Below are 19,806 nucleotides of genomic sequence, written 5' to 3' on the forward strand. Positions count from 1 at the left end.
ACTACTCTTTTTTTCCCCTTCCCCTCCTCTCCTCTCTTTCTCCCTCCTTTTTTTTTGCTTCTTTGATTTGAGATGTTAAGAAGCTCTAATTAAAAGGAAAATTTTGCAGTAAAGATATTATTATACCAGTATTAAAGGTGAGGAAATTGAGAATCAATCAAGTGACTTTCCACATGACCCCGAATAAGGAGTGGAATTAGGCAACTGATTCTTCTGACTTCCTATTTCAATTCATAATACCTTACTAGAGGACAACTCCCCAAAAAGGTTAATAAAAAACTACAAAACCCACAATACTATTGTCAGAATGATATGGCTCTACTTAATAACTTCTTTAAAGATTTATGTTTCCAATCTGGGAAATGAGCTACTTTTCCTCATCTGAGAAACACCAATCTATTTCAAATATTTTTAAACTTTTTCTCTTTATATATTTTTTGTATTTAAAAACTCTTAAAAATCTGATAAAGGTTATAAATGTCCTTCTAACAAAAATGTATATACACTCATATAGACAACATTTTGCATCCCATTTTCTAGGTCCATTTCTGTAAAAATAATCAAGGAGACGAGGGAACATATGTCATAGCCTTTTAGGTAAGATTTTTCTCTCTCTAAAGCAGATTCGTTACACAAAAGTTTCAACTGTCACCTAAATGGCATGAAATAATATGGATAAGATTAAGTTTACTTTAACCATCAATTTTAGTACTTTTTCAAACTTGTAAACTCTTAAAGAAAATATGAGTACACAAAAACACTTAAAAATTCTAATTGTACTATCTAAAGAAAACAATTAAAATCTCACAATTTTCTCTGGAATTTATACAGTAAGTATGGCATGATATGAATATAAGGCTTTGAGAACATTGTAAGAACTTGATACCTCACAATCCTGACTCAAACAAAATCAGACATATCAGAAAATGGAATGTTTTAAAGGTAAAAATGCCATTCACTTTTTATGAAAAAGAAGATGTTTCACCATCCCTGCCAAGATTTTGGGTAATTGTGCAGCAATAACTTCAGACATCATTTCTGGAAATTCAACACTCAGTGCCCGGGACTGGATAAATGTATTCAAGCAGTACAGATGAAGTTGTTTGACAAGCTGTTGATTTAACAAATGGATAAGAAATATGTAAGAAAAGTAATAAATTCATATACTATTCAAACATGGCTACTTATTTTTCTAACAATATAGATACTTGCCAGGATGTTTTTTTCTTACCAAAATGAAAAATAACTCTTTTCTATTATCTAGAATATATAAAATATCACATACAATAAAATGCTGTGATAGTACAAAAAGATTTTTTAAAATGTAAGTAATTCATAGTCCCACAGGATAACCAATATGAATATTTTGGCGTATTTCTTTCAAGTCTTTTTTATTCAAGTATACAGACATACTCAGGTATAATATATAATATGCACATATACATATAATTTTTAAAAATAAAATTATATTATAAAGTCTATTTGTTAATCTAGCTTTTTCATAACACATTATATTGACTTCCTATGTCAATAAAAACAACCTTACATAATTTATTTTAACCTAATTTTAATTTTTGTCAAGTAATTCATATACATAAATTTTTTTTTTTTTTAATTTTTTTTTTTTTAAGATTTTATTTATTCATTTTAGAGAAGGGGGGAGGAGCAGAAAGCATCAACTCCCATATATGCCTTGACTGGGCAAGCCCAGGGTTTCGAACCGGCAACCTCAGCATTCCAGGTCAACGCTTTATCCACTGAGCCACCACAGGTCAGGCTCATATACATAAATTTAAAAGTCAAATAGTATTGTAAGATTTATAACAAAAACAACAGCAATTAACTATATTCCAAGAAACCGGACAACCTAGAAGAAATGGAAAAATTCTTAGAAACTTACAACCTACCAAGACTGAATCAGAAAGAAATAGAAATCTGAGTAGACCTATTGATAGTAGTCAGATTGAATCACTAATCAAAAATCCCCCAATAAAGAAAAGCCCAGGACTAGATGGCTTTATTGGTGAATTTTACCAAACATTTAAAGAAGGATTAACAGCAATACTTCTTAAACACTTTTAAAAAATTAAAGAGGAGGAATGGCCACAAAAACCTCAAATAGTCAAAAAAATCCTGAGAAAGAAGAACCAAGCAGGAAACATTACACTTCCTGATTTAAAGCTATACAATAAAGTGATAGTAATTAAAACTGTGGTACTGGCATAAAAACAGATAAATAAACCAGTGGCACAAAACCAAGAGCCCAGAAAGAAACAGAGCATAACAATCAACCAATATTTGACAAGGACTCAAGACTACTCAATGGGGAAAGACAGTCTGTTCAATAAATGGTGCTGGGAAAACTGGATAGTCACAATGTAAAAGAATGAAACTTGAGCCCTATCTTACACCATTCACAGAAATTAACTCAAGACCTAAATGTAAGACCTGAAAACATAAAACTCATAGTAAAACAAACAAACAAACAAACAAAACAGGAAAAAGAGTTACTTCGAGAAATCACACCTAAAGCACAAGCAACAAAATAACAAAAAGTTGAATTACATCAAATGAAAGCTTCTGCATTGCAAGAAAAACCATCAGCAAGGTGAAAACACAACCAAAGGAATGGGAAAAATATATGCAAACCACATAACTAGAAAGGGGTTATTATCCAAAAAATATAAAGAACTCCTGTAACTCAACAGCAAAAATTTATTTTCAATTAAAGAATGGGCAAAAGACAAACTTTTTACAAAGAAGATATATACAAATGCCAACAGATACTTGAAAAGATGTCACTAGGGAAATGCAAATGAAAACCACAGCAAGATACCACCTTTCACCTGTTAGAATGACCAAGATAAAAAAGACATGAGACAACAAAAGCTGGCATGGATGTGGAGAAAACAGAACCCTTGTACACTATTGTTGGAATTGTAAATTGGTACAGCCTCTATGGAAAACAGTATGAAATTTCCTCAAAAAAAATTAGAAGTCTAATTATCACGTGATCCAGAAATTCTACTTCTGAGAATATATCCAAAGGAAACAAAAACATTAACTCAAAAAGATATCTGTACCCCCATGTTCATAGCAGCATTATTTATAATAGCCAAGACATAGAAACAACCATAAATGTCCATCAATGGATAAATGGATAAAAAAGATGTGGTGTAAATATAATATATACACAATAAGATATTATTCAACTATAAAAAATAAGAAAATCCTACTATTTACAACAACATGTATGGAACTGAAAGGCATTATGCTAAGTGAAATAAGTCAGACAAAGACAAACACTGGATGATCTCACTTATATGTGGAATCTAGTATGGAAAGAACCCACAAAACTCACAGAAGAAAAATATCGAATTTCTGGTTACCAGAGTGCAGAGATAATGGGGAAGTTGTAGGAAGGTGGTAAGAAAGTACGAACATTCATTACAGAATAAATACTAGGGATGTTTTGTACAACATGATGACTACAGTTAACAGTGCTGATGAGATATAGGAAATAAGATTTTAAGTAGATTCTGAGAGTTCTCATCACAAGGAGAAATGTTTTTTTCCTTTTAGTGTGTGTGTGTGTGTGTGTGTGTGTGTGTGTGTGTGTGTGTGTGATGACAGATGTTAACTAAAGCTTTTGTGGTAATTATTTCACAATATATGTATATTAAACCATGATGCTGTAAACCTTAAATTTATAGAGTGATGTATGTCAGTTACTTCTCAGTAAGACTGGAAAACAAAACAAACAAGAAAATCCAACAGCGACAACAGAACCCAGCAGTTTCCTCATGTACTTCTTTCCATCCATATTCCGGCAACCACTCTCAACTTTTTTAGCCTATTCCTTTAAAATTTATCTCTGTATTTCTAATAAATTTTGTTTTCCAAATTTGAGTTTCTATTCTGAAAAATGAGATTTCGTTCTCTAACACTACATACCACCCTCCTTACTTTCTTTACTCTCCATTCTCTTTATAGCTATATTTTAATTTTTGGCTAATTTAATATCCAGCATTTATATTATAGAGATTTTTATTATTTTCTTTTGTATTACATTTCTTTATTTATATAACTCATTTTTATTTTGCTGCAGCTAATCACCTTGTGTTTTCATTTCCTTCATTTTCTCTGTATTTATTATAAAGTCATAGTCAAATTCTCTGACAGAATTATAAAACTCATGTCAATACATTCATACATACTAGTAATCTCTCAGTTCCCTCTTTTTCTAGGTACTAGATCCTGAAACCATATGCATTACATCTCCAATACAGCCTAATGATTGTTTAACACAGTTAATGTGCTAGGACGTCCCTTTGCATCTCTCTCAGATTGACTTTTAATTCTTTGGTTTACTTTCAATTTTTCCTGTGAGACATCTTGTAGACATCTTTGAGAAAGACTGTATTTGAGGAAGCTCTATGGGACCTTGCACATCTGAAAATACTTTTAGGGGTGCTAGTCTACTTGTTTGATAATTTGGCTGGGTATAATGTCGATGAAGATTTTTTGTTCCTTAAAAATTCTGAAGGCTGTGAGCCATTGTTTCTGGTTTCGAGCATTGCTATTGAGAAGTCCAGCATTTTTCGAATCCTATAAATTTATGTGACTTTTTTTTCCTAATTGGTATACTTTAGGATATTTTCTGAAATTATATAATAATATACCTTGGTTCAATTGTGTTGTGCCTGTACACAGGGCCTTTATATTCAGATAACTCATATTATTTAGTTTCAGCAATTTTTCCTCTATGATTTATTAAATAATTTCTTCTCCTTGATTTTTCTCTGTTCTTCTAAAAATTCCTATTAATTGGAGAATGGAACTCTTTGGATTAATCCCTAAATTTGCTCTCTCATCTCTATAATTTTCAGATCTTCATTTTTTTTCTGGGAGTTTATTGAGATTCTTATTTCAGCCCTTCTGTTGATTTTTAATTTCTGGTCTTCTATAGTTAATTATCCAAAAGTATTTTCTTTCTCAATGTTCCTTTTGAAGTGTTTCTTTATTCTTGTTGCATGGATACAATATCATTCACTTTTCTGAGTATCTTAATTTTAAAAATATCTATCTACTGTTCTCTGCATTGATGTTTTCTCCTTTAAGCTGCTTTTTTTTCTTGCTTTACACCATTTATTTTGGAGGCTTTACCTAAATGGCTAATAATTCTTGGCTGTCTGTTTATATTCAAGAGTAAGGTCTCAAATATAACCTGGTAAATAGATAACTTCTTTTATGTATTTACTGTCATTCAGTGTGGTTTCTGAATATAGCAGCAAGAAAAGTTTATATTTAATATGTTCTGACTAACCACATAAATCTTATTTTAGTAATGCAGTTCTAGTGTTGGGCATTTCCATGGCTTTTTCTCTTGTATAAGCAATGCTATAGTGCACTTGCATAACTTATGTAGGATAAATCCTAAAAGTGGAAATTTAACAAGCAGCAAATTTTAAATTTTGCTATATACTGCCAGATGTTCATTAGTATTGTGTGAGGTTCAGATCAAGTCACCCATGATGTGCCTCTATGGCATGTGGAGATTATTTTCAGCTAAAGGCAATTGAGACCTTGCAGTCTCAAGAGAGACTTCTGACTGCCCCCCCCCATCTATAACTGTCCTAGAAGAATTAAAATCAGTGGCCTTGTTCATAATAAAAATTATTAGATATGACCTTTTTGACCTATCTGTATGGCAGGGAAAACTACTAATTTCTGAACCTCTGCTCTTCTTATTGTCCCTCAATTACCTCCTTCCCCTCTAAAGACCCAAGGTACCTTTCTTACCTCATCTTTGGCTCAGAGTGCCATATATACCTCACTTTAACTTTCTGTCTTTGAACTTCCCTTGTATGTGATGTCTCTGATTCTCTCATGCATGTACATATGTAATTAAATTTGGTTAATTTCTCTTGTGAATTTGTCTCATGCATATTTAAATGTTAGACCAGCCAAAAGAATGTTAAAGATTAGAGGAACATTTTATCCTCCTCAATTGTTATTAACTTATAATTCCATCCAAGATGCTATGAGTGTTATTTTCTATATCCATACTTTTGCTTTTCCTGTATCTATGAGTGTGTGTACACTATATATATATATATATATATATATATATATATATATATATATATGCAAATTATACAAATATATAAAAATTATACAGGTACTACCATAAGAATATTTTGGTGCTCTACATCAAAAATAAAAAAAAGAAAAATATAAATTCTGAGCAATATAACTCAAGCACTGTTTTAAAATATAAGTACAAATGTAAATGTGAGAAAACCGTATGAAGTAAAAATTAGATTTAATAGTTACAAAGTTATAGAAATTCATAAAATAATCATAGATATTCTAGAAATCAAAATACTTACATCATGCAAGTTATCAAGAAACTTTGTAAGTTGGTAGAAACGCTGTGAACTAGAGACAACTCCTTTTTGCCTCAAACCAATCGCCTTGATGAGCTCTCTAATGTAGCTTGATCTCATTTCTTCAAACTGGTTTTGACTTCTTAGTCCTTCCAAAGGAACTGTAAAAAGACAATTACAAGTGTCAATTATGTTTAAAATGATGACACAAGTCATTTATAATATTAATTTTTGAGCTGTATAATTTCTTTTGATATGTAACTCCAAATACGAACATCTTAAATAGGAAATAATGTTATTGATATAGTTTTAGGACATACAAATTCCTAGTTCCCTGGAAGAATATGATAAAACAAGAAAATAAGACAAAAAATGTTTCAGATTACCTATTTTAGAGCTGTGTCAATATATTATGTACTTGAATTAGAATTTGCTTAATTAAAAGGGCACCTGAGCCTTGGCCAGTTGGCTCAGTGATAGAGCGTCAGCCCAGCGTGTGGAAGTCCTGGGTTCGATTCCCCGTCAGGGCACACAGGAGAAGTGCCCATCTGCTTCTCTACCCATTCCCCTCTACTTTCTCTCTCTCTCTTTGCTTCCTGCAGCCAAGCCTCCATTGGAGCAGTTAGCCCGGATGCTGAATATGGCTCCATGGCCTCCGCCTCAGGTGCTAGAATGGCTCCGGTTGCAATGGAGCAACCACCAGATGGGCAGAGCATCGCCTGCAGTGGGCTTGCTGGGTGGATTCCTGTTGGGCGCATCTGGGAGTCTGTTTCGCTGCCTCCCTGATTCTCACTTCAGAAAAATACCAAAAAAAGGGCACCTGACAGTATTCTACAATTTTGTCTTAAATACTTGATTTAGTTTACAATAGCATGTAGTCTTTTCCCTTTCTTTCCTTTTAACAAACACTTGAATCTCTCTGTGAAGTCTTGTTTTCTACAGATGAGAAAGGTGTGCTATAATAAATCTAACAGAAAGTAACCTTACAAAGTTGTTCTGATCATACATTCTAATTGGGCAGGTCATAGTGAGTAGTCAAGCCATGGCCTATAACTTCCTTAGTGAAGGTTTTTATGCCAGCCTTACCCACTGTTCTTGTGCAACTAGGTTAACACATCTTTAATATGCCAGAAGTTATCCTCTTTTCCAGACCACTGGAAGGTGTAACCACCCCCAAGAGAGCACATAATCTTAACTATCCTGTACCTTGCTTCCTCCCACCGTCATACAATCTTCTTTGTTCTCTCCTTAATTCAAAATGCATTTAAAAAAACAGACAAACTGTGAACTGTCATTCTCTGGAGCATCTGAGATCTGTGTCCTGGCAATTGTCACCCGTTGGCTCTTACTGTAATTGTTTTATGCAATTGTCTAGAGATTTGGATGCTTCTTATCTGACTTCATATAAACCTCAAATATTTCTCATTAAGATTATTCCTGGGTAATTTATCTTTTTGTTGTCATTTTAACATTGCTTCATTAAATTTTCTTTTCCTTTCTCTTTTCTTCTTTAAGTGAGAGGAGGGGAGATACAGAAACAGAGTCTCACATGCCCTGACTGGGATTCACCTGGCAACCCCTGACTAGGGAGATGCTTAAATCAACCCAGTTATCTTCAGTGCCTGAGGCTGACACTTGAACTATCAAGCCACTGGTTGCAAGAGAGGGAGAAAGCGAGAAGGAGAGGGAGAGAAAGAGAAGCAGATGGTCACTTCTCTTGTGCCAGAGAGATCAAACCCAGAACATCTGCATGCTAGGTGGTTGCTCTATCCACTGAGTCAACCGACCAGGGCATACTTCATTTCCTAATTCCTTCCTGCTGATATGGGAGGAACTATTGCTATTTGAATATTTCCCTTACATCCAGCCACTTGATTATACTCTATTTCTATTTTATTTTTAATTTATATTTTAATTCTGGTTAGGAGTTGATTATCTTTTGTTTTCTTGGTATACAACAATAGTATATTCAAATAATATCTTCATTTTCCTCTTTCAAATACAGTCATGTACCACAGAACAATATTTCTGTCAACAACAGAGGGCATATACAGTGGTGGTCTCATAAGATTATAATGGAGCTGGCCTCGTGATGTTATAACACATTAAACAAATTATCTGTGTTACAATTACCTACAGAATTTAGTACAGTAACATGCTGTACATATTCCTAGCCCCAAAGATATAGGAGAAGAGAATTTGACACCAAAAAATATGTCTTTTGCATAAGGATTATTTTAGGCTGATTAATTTTAAGGAACAGCAGACATGGGAGAAACTCTGAAAACCCAGTAGAAGTTACCCTTTGTAAAAGACACTTACATTTCTAAGGGACATCTCCAAAGGGTGTCTCTTGCTCTCTGTACCAGGAGGAGGGGGATGATTTTATATTGAGAGGCTCTTATTAATGCAGAATCCAGAGACTTAAATCTGCATAACAACCTTCACCTTGTTAATATTACTTTCCTGGTTACCTCCTATAACTGACTTCCCCACCCCCAATGTCTTTTGTCTCAGCTGAAGATTGTATTTAAGGTGGTAGTTTCAGCCATCTGGCAAGTTACTCAGTCTTCCTGGGTTTATCCTATGTATTCAGGAGGGATACTTGTTATTAAACCTTTGTTTTTCTCCTTTGAATCTGTCCTTTATTATAGGGATGTCTCTGTTGCTGCCAAGAACCAAGAAGAGTAGAGGGAAAATTATTTTTCCTCTACAGAGCTGTAGGCTATATCCCATGTAGCTTATCTGTATAGTAGGCTATACCATCTAGGTTTGTAGAAGCACACTCTACAACGTTCACACTTGATGAAATTGCCCAATGTTCTTATAAGCAGTGCCTGACTGTAGCTGTAGCTCTTATTTCTGTTTCATGATTCAGTGCATTGTTCAGAACTTCCAGAACAATACTAAATAATAATAGTGATAACAAATGTCTCTTTTTTGATGCTGATTTTAATGGAAATTATTTGATGGAATAACATATTATGATGTTATTTGCTAATTTAGATATTTACCTCAGAAATATTTAATTCACATGTATAGATCCTAGGTACACCTTTCCATTCCTATGGCTAGGTACACTACATTGTTAATTAACCTACATATTTTTTCTTAAATCTATTAGGTCCTTTTGGAAGTTGTCTGAGATGCCCTGGTTGATTTCTTCTTCTTGCTCTTCTTCCTCTTTTTTTTTTTTTTTTTAAATCAAGTGATAGGCAGGGTGGCAGAGAAATAAACTCCTGCATGTGCCCTGACTGGGATCCACCCGGCAACCCCTGCTTGGGGCTGATATTCTAGACATCAGGGGCCACTGCTCCATTGCTTGGCAACAGAGCTATTCTAGTGCCTGAGGCAAGGCCATGGAGCCATCCTCAGTGCCTGGGGCCAACTTGCTCATTGGAGCCATGGCTGCAGAAGGGGAAGAGAAAAAGAGAGAGAGAGAGAGAGAGAGAAAGAAGGAGGAGGAGAGAGGTTGAGAAGCAGATGGTCACTTCTCCTGTGTGCCCTGACCAGGAATCGAACCTGATACTCTACTGCTGAGCCAACAGGTCAGGGCTATGATTTCTTCTTTTATGTATTTTTCTGCTCTCTCTTTCTAGACTCCAACAATTTGTGTGTTGAACCTCCTTCTTGACTTTGATTTTTCACATTTTTTATGCCCTACTTTTGAGACATTTTTTCAATGGTGTTTTCCAATGCCCCTACTGAGACTTTTAAATTCTGCATATATGTGTATGTGTATATAAAATGTTACATTACATTTATATATAAATTTACATATATAAGGTCTACCAGAAAGTTCTGTCCATTTCTATCACAACAAGTTTCGACATATAAAGCACATGTTTATTTGGCGCATGTGTGCCTCTCTATTTTTATTACTTAATGTATACATACTGACGTAGCAAATTAACTAAAACAAAGTTGATTCATGTTAGTCTTATGTGTGAAGCAATAGTGTACCCATGGCTACTGATAAAGTTCATTTACGCCACTGTAATTTTTACGAATTTCAACAAGGAAGAAATGCTACAGAAGCATGTCTGTCGCATCCACCATATTCCCCGGACTTAGCACCCTCCGACTATCACTTGTTTTTGTCCTTACAAAATTTTTTGAAGGGCAAAAAATTCAAAAATGAAGAAGATATCAAACAATCACTGGTTCAATTTTTTGCATCAAAAGATAAAACATTTTTCAAAAATGGATATACAAATTGCCCTCATGCTGGCAAGAAATCATTAATAATAATGGCAATTATATTATTTAATAAAGTTTATTGACAGTAAGAAAAATTTGTATTTTGTTTTATTCCAGAAACAGACAGAACTTCCTGGTAGATCTTATATATATATAATTTTAGTTTTTAGGGCTCTTTTTGTTATTCCTTTTATCATAGTATTCAGTTCTTCATTTTAGCAGTACACCACATTCTCTTATCTTTCTAAGATGGGTGAACTTTCTTATTTTTCTGAAGTTTTCGTCTCCATGGTCTCCTGGTCTCTATCTCCTCCAAGTTCTTTTTTCCCTGTTTTATCTTTGTCTTTGATGTCAAAAGTATCCATCAGATGACTTGGTTGTTTACTTATATTCAAGAGTGGAAAACTAAAAAGCTGATTGACAGTTATATTTGAATGGGTAGTGTTTATTGACTGTGAGCTTTAGTGCAGGGCAATCTGTTTGAGCTATTCCAAAGAGAAATTCCTGCTATTAGCATATTTAGTTCTTTTTGTTTCTGGCTAAACAGATTCTGCAAAGAAGAATCTTTCATTTTGGAGGATCTCAATTTGGAAGGCAATGTACTGGGAGACATGTGGGAGATGTGTGCTGTCTCAATCTTTGGTCTATAAATCCTCACTCTCAACAGTACCTGTGGTTCACCAATACAGCTTTCCACCGTTATAGCTTCTTCAGGGTATAAATTTACAATCTTTGTCCTAGTTGGAGAGAAACAACTGGCATAGGTGGGTGATACTTAGAAACAGACTTTCAGCAGACATTCTTGTTTTTAACTTAACCTTCATTCTACTTTCAAAATATCATTAATGTCACCAACTGAAGAACGTGCCAGGGGTTCAGTGATACAAATAAAGGTGCTTCTTGGATTTTCTTACTTTGGCCTAGAATTCAATCTTCTTAGGTATGCTAAATTGGTTCTGCTTGCTGGCTTACAAAATTTTATTGTTATTGATTCTTCTCTCTCTCTCCCTCTTAATTTTTATTTTTAAAAATCTTATTACTAATATTTTAGTGTAGTTTTAGAGGGATCAATGGAAAATGTCTCTGTTCAACTTACCATATCTTCCTGGAGATTTCTATTTTAGTTTTTCATGGCAAATGGGGGGCTTAACTTCTTATGTATCCAATCATCAAACTTTCTTTCCCTTTGCCAACTTTCTCATTATATTTGCTTTTAAAAAGGTATTCCCAGTCTGACCTGTGGTGGCGCAGTGGATAAAGCATCGACCTGGAAATGCTGAGGTCGCTGGTTCGAAACCCTGGGCTTGCCTGGTCAAGGCACATATGGGAGTTGATGCTTCCAGCTCCTCCCCCTTCTCTCTCTCTGTCTCTCTCTCCTCTCTCTCCCTCTCTGTCTCTCTCTCTCCTCTCTAAAAATGAATAAAAAAAAGTTTAAAATTAAAAAAAAAAAGTATTCCTTATTTGAGATGCCAAAATTATATATATTACTGTCAGTTTGTTTTTTAACAATATAAGTATTCACATATAACCTGATTATCTGGTATTTATTTAGAATATAATTTCAGCTAAATATCCAAGTGGAGTTTTTTGAAAATATACAGCTATTTTTTCCCAACAATGTTTATTCTATTCTCATTGATTTGTGATGTTTCTATTACACGATATGAAGTTTGAATAAACACTAGCCAGACTTGACTAACAATTCAAAATACCTATATTCTTTTCTCATACTTATTAATTATTGTAGCCTTTTAATTCCCTTCCCTGCCCCCAAATTTTGTAATGCTTATTTATTCTTTTCCTTTCTACTGCTCTAGTGATTGCAGAATCATATGTCAAGATATAGCTTTTATTTGCCTGAGCACCCGAGTGATAACAATGAGCAGAGCCCTCCTGTTGACTGGCATTAGACATGTAATGAGAAGAATAAATACTTAGAATTTTTTTGTTGTTGTTGTTAAATTACTGGGATTTTGGTATAGTTTGCTCTACAGCATAATAAGCCTATCCATAAACACAGAATTATGTTAATGATAACTAATTTGGAAAATATAGGACTATTCTAGGACATAACAGCTATCAGATTCATTAATATCAAGAAAGAAATTAACTGCATAAATTTAATATCACAGCAGTTAACTTCTTTCTTGACAGTAATGAATGTGACAGCAGCTATATCATACATGGTACATAAAGTGGACTAAGCTTATTGACATAAGACTTCATGTACTTTATCAAATTAAGCTTGAAGGTCTTTGCTTCAAATAGGGTTTTCAAGGGGGAAATAATGCTATGGTTCCTTAGATTCTGAATTGGTCCCTGTATTTGCAAAAATTTCATGAGGGTTTAGCTTTTCTGTCTTTCCTCCTGATGTGTTATTCCTTTACCCTCCACCATTTGAGACATGTGCCACTAGGAAGAAGTTCTGCAAAGATACTGCTGAGAAAGACCCTAGGCTTCCCTTCTACCTAAGATCTTAGCTCTCTGTTGTTATCTATCCTTCAGATTACAATGAATAAAGGAAAGATCCATTCAGAGAGTCCAGGGCTGAGCTTACCTGTGCATGGAAAGGGCACAGAAAAGGGCAAAAGGTAAAAGCAGTTTTAAAATTTTTCTTACCCAGACCCTTGTGGATCCACCGTGGCAAAGGTACATGTGTTTTTTTTTTAATAATTATTATTTTTGAAAGGTGGTAGGCAGAGAGGCAGAGACAGACTCTGGCATGCGCCCCAGCTGGAATCCACCCGGCAAACCCCCTACAGGGCAACACTCTGCCCATCTGGGGCTGCTGCTTGGTTGCTTGGCAACTGAACTATTTCAGCACCTGAGGTGAGGCTACGGAGCCATCTTTAGCACCCAGGACCAAATTGCTCAAACCATTCAAGCCATGGCTGTGGGAGAGGAGGAGGAGGAGGAGGATGAGGAGAGAGAAAGAGAAAGAGAGAGAGAAAGAGAGAGAGAGAGAGAGAGAGAGAGAGAGAATAGGGAAGGGAAAGGATGGAGAAGCAGATGGTTGCTTCTCCTGTGTGCCCTGACTGCAAATTGAACCTGGGACTTCCACATGCCAGGCCACACTCTACAGCTGAGCCAACTGGCCTGGGCCCATGTGTTCTTTGTGTATGAAAAAAGTAATGAAATAAAATGCCCCTATCTTCTGGTAACCAATGCTATGTTTTATAATGTACTATTTTCTTTTCCTTCTGAGTTTACAGCTCTGGTGCATTTCCGTGCCTCTCTTTCAGTTAAGGTGGGCCATGGAAAGTGGGTGTAAATGTCACAGACACTTCCAGATTTCCCTTCCAAACCTTTTCTCACTTAGTATTCATCTTCTAGTCAGAGCCAATGGAAGACTCCAAGCTGCTAGAGAGGGTGGAGTCCCTGCATGAAAGGAGCATGGGTTTTCCTGCTAATCCACTGCACTATGACTGTGAGTGATAAACCACTACTGTATTATGCTGCTGTTCTTCGTAGTTATTTGTTTTAACAGCCTATCCTGACATAGGGGATATTCCCAAATTTGTGTAGTTTATACAGGAACTCCTTTGTGGGATGGGGTAGAGAGAATCATAGGCTGTGTTTATGCAATATTAATTAGTTTATAAAAAAGCCACTTAATGATTTTTTTTATCAAAAAATGAAATTGGTTGAATCGATAGGTTATTTTAGTATTACGTGATTGGTAAAACCTGGGAAATATGAAGAAATTTTATTAATGTCTATGAAAGTACATTGGGTGTTTCTCCTTTGCAGTTACAATAGAAGATTCATACCTCATGTACAATCGTATGATCATATAGTTGTTTGGGACTTTCCTAATGAATTAAAAATTAAGTTACTTATACTCACTTGTATTAAGAAGCAGCAACACTTTCATACAGAGAAACTCTTCTTGGCTAACTTGAAGCTTCACAAACTCTTGTGGAATCTGCCACATGGTAAGGCATAATGAATAGAACGATGATTCCTTCATCCGCTGTCTTCCATCACACGCAATATCCCAAAGAAGAAGCAACAAGAAAAAACACACACACAGAATGTTGGCCAGTTTATGTAATTTGTCAAAAAAATATAAGATTTAGTAATTATCTTCTTTATTATTGAAAAGAACTTTAATAAAGAAACTCAATATTTGGGATCTTAAATGTCAATTTTTTTATAATACTGAATTGTTGAAGTTAATAAAATTTAAAGTTAAAAAATCATATTAAATAGATAATGACCAACGTTAACATTTCTCGTTTTTATCATCACAGTTTAGACACCTAAACCAAGCAGCTATAGGACTAAAAAATATGAAGCTAAGGAATGCTCAGCAAATTATTTACTGATGGATCCTTTTTTCCTGTGCAAAACAATGCATGAAATTTGGTGTACAATCCAATAGAAGAATGGATTTACTTTACAGAGACCACCATATGTTATAGTTCAGTGTGCACCTGACCAAGCGGTGGCGCAGTGGATAGAGTGTTGACCTGTGATGCTGAGGACCCAGGTGTGAAACCTCGAGGTCGCCGGCTTGAGTGTGGGATCATAGACATGACTCCATGGTCACTGTCTTGAGCCCAAGGTTCCTGGCTTGAGCTATAGGTTCAGTAGCAGGATTCAGCCAGTTTGCACTGGTTTGGCAGAACCTATCTAATGTTTTGTTGAGTTCTATGAACGAGTTGCTAAAATGGCACTTGTAATTAGGGTTCTCTTTAAGGTGGGCACCTGGGCAGCCGCCCAATGTGGAAATCATAAATTCACATTCCTTACTCTTTTTTAATGTTCATCTGCACAACAGTGTATTCTTCTTTTTTACCCGTCACCCAAAGTCAAATCATCCTCCATCACCTTATATGTATCCCTCTTTATGTCCCTTCCCATCCTCATCCCCCTCCTTCCTGCTTTTCCCTCCCCCTGGTAACCACTGCACTCGTATCTATGTCCATGAGTCTCAATTTTGTATTCCACCTATGTACGTATGGAATCATACAGTTCTTAAATTTTTCTGATTTACTTATTTCACTCAGTATAGTGTTATCAAGGTTCATCCATGTTATCTTAAATTATACTATGCCATTGTTTCTTATAGTTGAGTAGTATTCCATTGTATTATATATATATATATACATATACATATACATACACACACACACACACACACACACACACACACACACACACACCATGTCTTCTTTATCCCATCCTCTATTAAAGGGCACTTTGGTTATTTCCATGTCTTGGCCATGGTGAATATTGCTGCGATGAACATGGGGATGCATGTGTCTTTATGTACCAGTGTTTTTGAGTTTTGGGGGTATGTACCTATAGAGGGATTACTGGGTCATATGGTAGTTCTATTCTTAATTTTTGGGGAACCACCCTACCTTCTTCCATAGTGGTTGCTCTAATTTACATTCCTAACAACAGTGAATGAAGGTACCTTTTTCTCCACAGCCTCCCAAACACTAGTTATTACCTGTCTTGTTGATAATAGCTAATCTAACAGGTGTGAGGTGCTATCTCATTGTATTTTTTTTTTTTCTCTTTGCATTTTTCTGAAGCTGGAAACAGGGAGAGACAGTCAGACAGACTCCCGCATGCGCCCAACCGGGATCCACCCGGCACGCCCACCGTGGGGCGATGCTCTGCCCACCAGGGGGCGATGCTCTGCCCATCCTGGGCGTTGCCATGTTGCGACCAGAGCCACTCTAGCACCTGGGGCAGAGGCCACAGAGCCATCCCCAGCGCCCGGGCCATCTTTGCTCCAATGGAGCCTTGGCTGTGGGAGGGGAAGAGAGAGACAGAGAGGAAGGCGCGGCAGAGGGGTGGAGAAGCAAATGGGCGCTTCTCCTGTGTGCCCTGGCCGGGAATCGAACCCAGGTCCTCCGCACGTCATTGTAGTTTTGATTTGCATTTCTCTAATAGCTAGTGAAGATGAGCATCTTTCCATACATCTATTGGCCATTTGCATTTCTTCTTGGGAGAAGTGTCTGTTCATATCTTCTGCCCATTTTTTTATTGGATTGTTTACTTGTTTGTTGCTGAATTTTGGGTTCTTCATATATTTTGGATATTATCCCCTTATCTGAGCTGTTGTTTGCAAATATCACTTCCCATTTGGTTGGCTGTTTGTCTGTTTTGTTGTCAGTTTCTTTTGCTGTGCAGAAGCTTCTTAGTCTGATATAGTCCCATTCATTTATCTTTGCCTTTACGTCCCTTGCCTTTGGAGTCAAATTCATAAAATGTTCTCTATTGCGAAGGTCCATGAGTTTAGTACCTATGTTTTCTTCTATGTAATTTATTGTTGCAGATCTTATATTTAGGTCTTTGATCTATTTTGAATTAGTTTTTGTGCAAGGGGACAAACTGTAGTCAAGTTTCATTCTTTCACAAGTGGTTTTCCAATTTTCGCAGCACCATTTTTTTGAAAGGAAGAGGCTTTCTTTTCTCTGTTGTGTTTTTTTTTTTGGCTCCTTTATCAAAGTTGATTTGTCTGTATAATGTGGTTTTATTTCTGGGCTCTCTATTCTGTTCCATTGGTCTGTGTGTCTATTTTTCTGCTAATACTATGCTGTTTTGATTATCGTGGCTCTGTAGTATCCAATATAATTTGAAGTCGGTATTGTAATGCCTCCAGCTTCTTTTTTTTTATCCTTCCTCAGGATTATGTTAGTTATTCAAGTTTTTTTTATGGTTCCATACAAACCTGGTGATCTTTTGTTTCATTTAAATAAAAATGACATTGGAATTTTGATGGAAATTGCATTAAATATGTATATTGCTTTGGGTAATCGGGCCATTTTAACTATATTTTATTCCTCCTATAAAAGAACATGGGGTATTTTCCATTTCATTGTGTCTTTTTCGATTTCCTTTTAATGCTTTGTAGTTTTTGGATATAGGTCTTTTACAGTCTTTGTTATGTTTATTCCTAGGCATTTTATTTATTTTTTGTTGCAACTGTAAAAGGGATTTTTTTCTAGTTCATTTTCTGAAGTTTCATTGTTGGTGTATATGAAAGCAATAGACTTCTGTATATTATTTTGTATCCTGAGACCTTACTGTATTGGTTTATTGTTTCTAATAGTCTTTCTGTGGAGTCTTTGGGGTTTTCTATATACAGAATCATGTCATCTGCAAATAGTAAAACCTTTACTTCTTGGCCCTGGCCGGTTGGCTCGGTGGTAGAGCATCGGCCTGGCGTGCAGAAGTCCCGGGTTCGATTCCCGGCCAGGGCACACAGGAGAGGTGCCCATCTGCTTCTCCACCCCTCCCCCTCTCCTTCCTCTCTGTCTCTCTTTTCCCCTCCCGCAGCCAAGGCTCCACTGAAGCAAAAGATGGCCCAGGCGCTGGGGATGGCTCCTTGGCCTCTGCCCCAGGCGCTAGAGTGGCTCTGGTCACGACAGAGCGATGCCCCGGATGGGCAGAACATCGCCCCCTGGGGGCATGCCGGATGGATCCCGGTCCGGTGCATGCGGGAGTCTGTCTGACTGCCTCCCCGTTTACAGCTTCAGAAAAATAAAAAAATAAAAAAAACCTTTACTTCTTTTTTCCTGATATGAATGCCTTTTATTTCTTTCTCTTGTCTGATTGCTCTGGCTAGAACTTCCAGCACTATGTTGAATAGCAGTAGAGAGAGTGGGCAGCCTTGTCTTGTTCTTGATTTTAGAGGAAAAGTTTTGAGTTTTTTACAATTTAGTATGACGTTAGCCAATGGTTTGTCATATATGGCCTTTTTTATGTTGAGGTCTTTTTATTCTATACCCATTTTATTGAGTATTTTAAAATAAAAAAATGTATTTTATCAAATGCTTTTTCTGTATCTATTGATAGGATCATATGTTTTTTGTTCTTTGTTTTGTTAATATGGTATATTACAATAATCGTTTTATGTATGTTGAACCATCCTGGTGCTTCTGGGATGAACCCCACTTGATCATGATATATTATTTTTTAATGTATTGTTGTATTCGATTTACAAGTATTTTTGTTAATTTTTATTAATTTTAGTTTAATGTGTTAACATGTATTCAAGTGTCCCACTCAATATATTGATAACTCCCTCACCCCACTCTCTTATCTCCCATTACCTCCTTTATCCCCTTCACCCTAACTCCCTCCCCCCTTCCCTTTGGGATTTGCTGTCCTGTTATCTGTATCTATGTGTTATGTTTATATAATTTCACTAATCCCTTCATCTTCTCTCATCCATCCCCTTATCCCCCTTCCCTCTGACAGCTGTCCCTCTGCTCCCTGTGACCCTACCTCTGCCTCTATTCTGTTCTCTTTGTTCATTATATTCCACATATAAGTGAGATCATATGATACTTTTCTTTCTCTGCTTGTAGTTTTCCGTTTTGTTTTTTTTTTTGTATGTCCTTGTCAGGTTTTCCTATAAGGGTTATGTTAGCCTCACAAAATGTGTTTGAAAGTATTGCTTCTTCTTCAATTTTCTGGAAGATTTTAAGAAGGATGGGAACACATCTTCTTTGAATGTTTCGTAGAATTCACTAGTGTAGCTGTCTGGCTCCAGACTTTTATTTTTGAGGAGGTTTTTGACAGTTGTTACTATTTCCTCCGTGCTTATGGGTCTATTTAGGCTTTCCACTTCTTCATGATCAGTCTAGGAAGATTGTATAGTTCTAGGAATTTATCCATTTCTTGTAGATTGTTGAATTTGGTGGCATATATACAGTTTTTCATAGTATTCTACAATGATCCTTCGTATGTCTATGATAACTGTGGTAATTTCTCCTCTTTCATATCAGATTTTATTTATATGAGTCCCTTCTCTTTTTTCCTTAGTGAGTTTTGCCAAGGGTTTCTCAATCTTGTTAATCTTTTCAAAGAACCAGCTCTTTGTTGTATTAATTTTTTCTATAGTTTTTCTGTTCTCTATTTCATTTATTTCTGCTCTAATTTTTATTATTTACTTTCTTCTTATTTTTTTGGGTTGCCTTAGTTCTTCTTTTACTAGTTCTTTAAGGTGTGATGGTGTTTACTTTGGCTTTCTCTTGTTTTTTGATATAAGCCTATAATGATATGAACTTCCTTCTTATTACTACTTTTTTAAAACAGCGTATTCTAAGCACCAATAGTAATGTTCATTCCATCCATAGGTGAAAAAAGTTGCAAGTGAGGATGCCAATCAAGAAGCAATATAGAAATATTTTAAATAACAGTTTTATTGTTTTCTGCCAGGTATTAATATTTTTATTAACATTTTAAAACT

The 19,806-nt window shown here is 35.7% G+C and overlaps 1 protein-coding gene across 2 annotated transcripts in view; it reads right to left on the minus strand.

Annotated features, from left to right (window-relative positions):
• Window positions 1-955: 955 nt before the first annotated feature.
• PGR (progesterone receptor) overlaps window positions 956-19,806 on the minus strand; it is a 90,665-nt gene continuing 71,814 nt past the window's right edge. For both annotated transcript variants that reach the window (XM_066360735.1, XM_066360734.1), the window contains 3 exons: window positions 14,436-14,566; window positions 6,393-6,550; window positions 956-1,111 (listed from right to left, as the gene is read on the minus strand). In XM_066360735.1, coding sequence (XP_066216832.1) covers window positions 956-1,111; window positions 6,393-6,550; window positions 14,436-14,566 — 445 coding nt within the window. The remainder of the gene's footprint in view (window positions 1,112-6,392; window positions 6,551-14,435; window positions 14,567-19,806) is intronic.

This window comes from Saccopteryx leptura, chromosome 1, assembly GCF_036850995.1.
Source record: "Saccopteryx leptura isolate mSacLep1 chromosome 1, mSacLep1_pri_phased_curated, whole genome shotgun sequence".
NCBI lineage: Eukaryota > Metazoa > Chordata > Mammalia > Chiroptera > Emballonuridae > Saccopteryx > Saccopteryx leptura.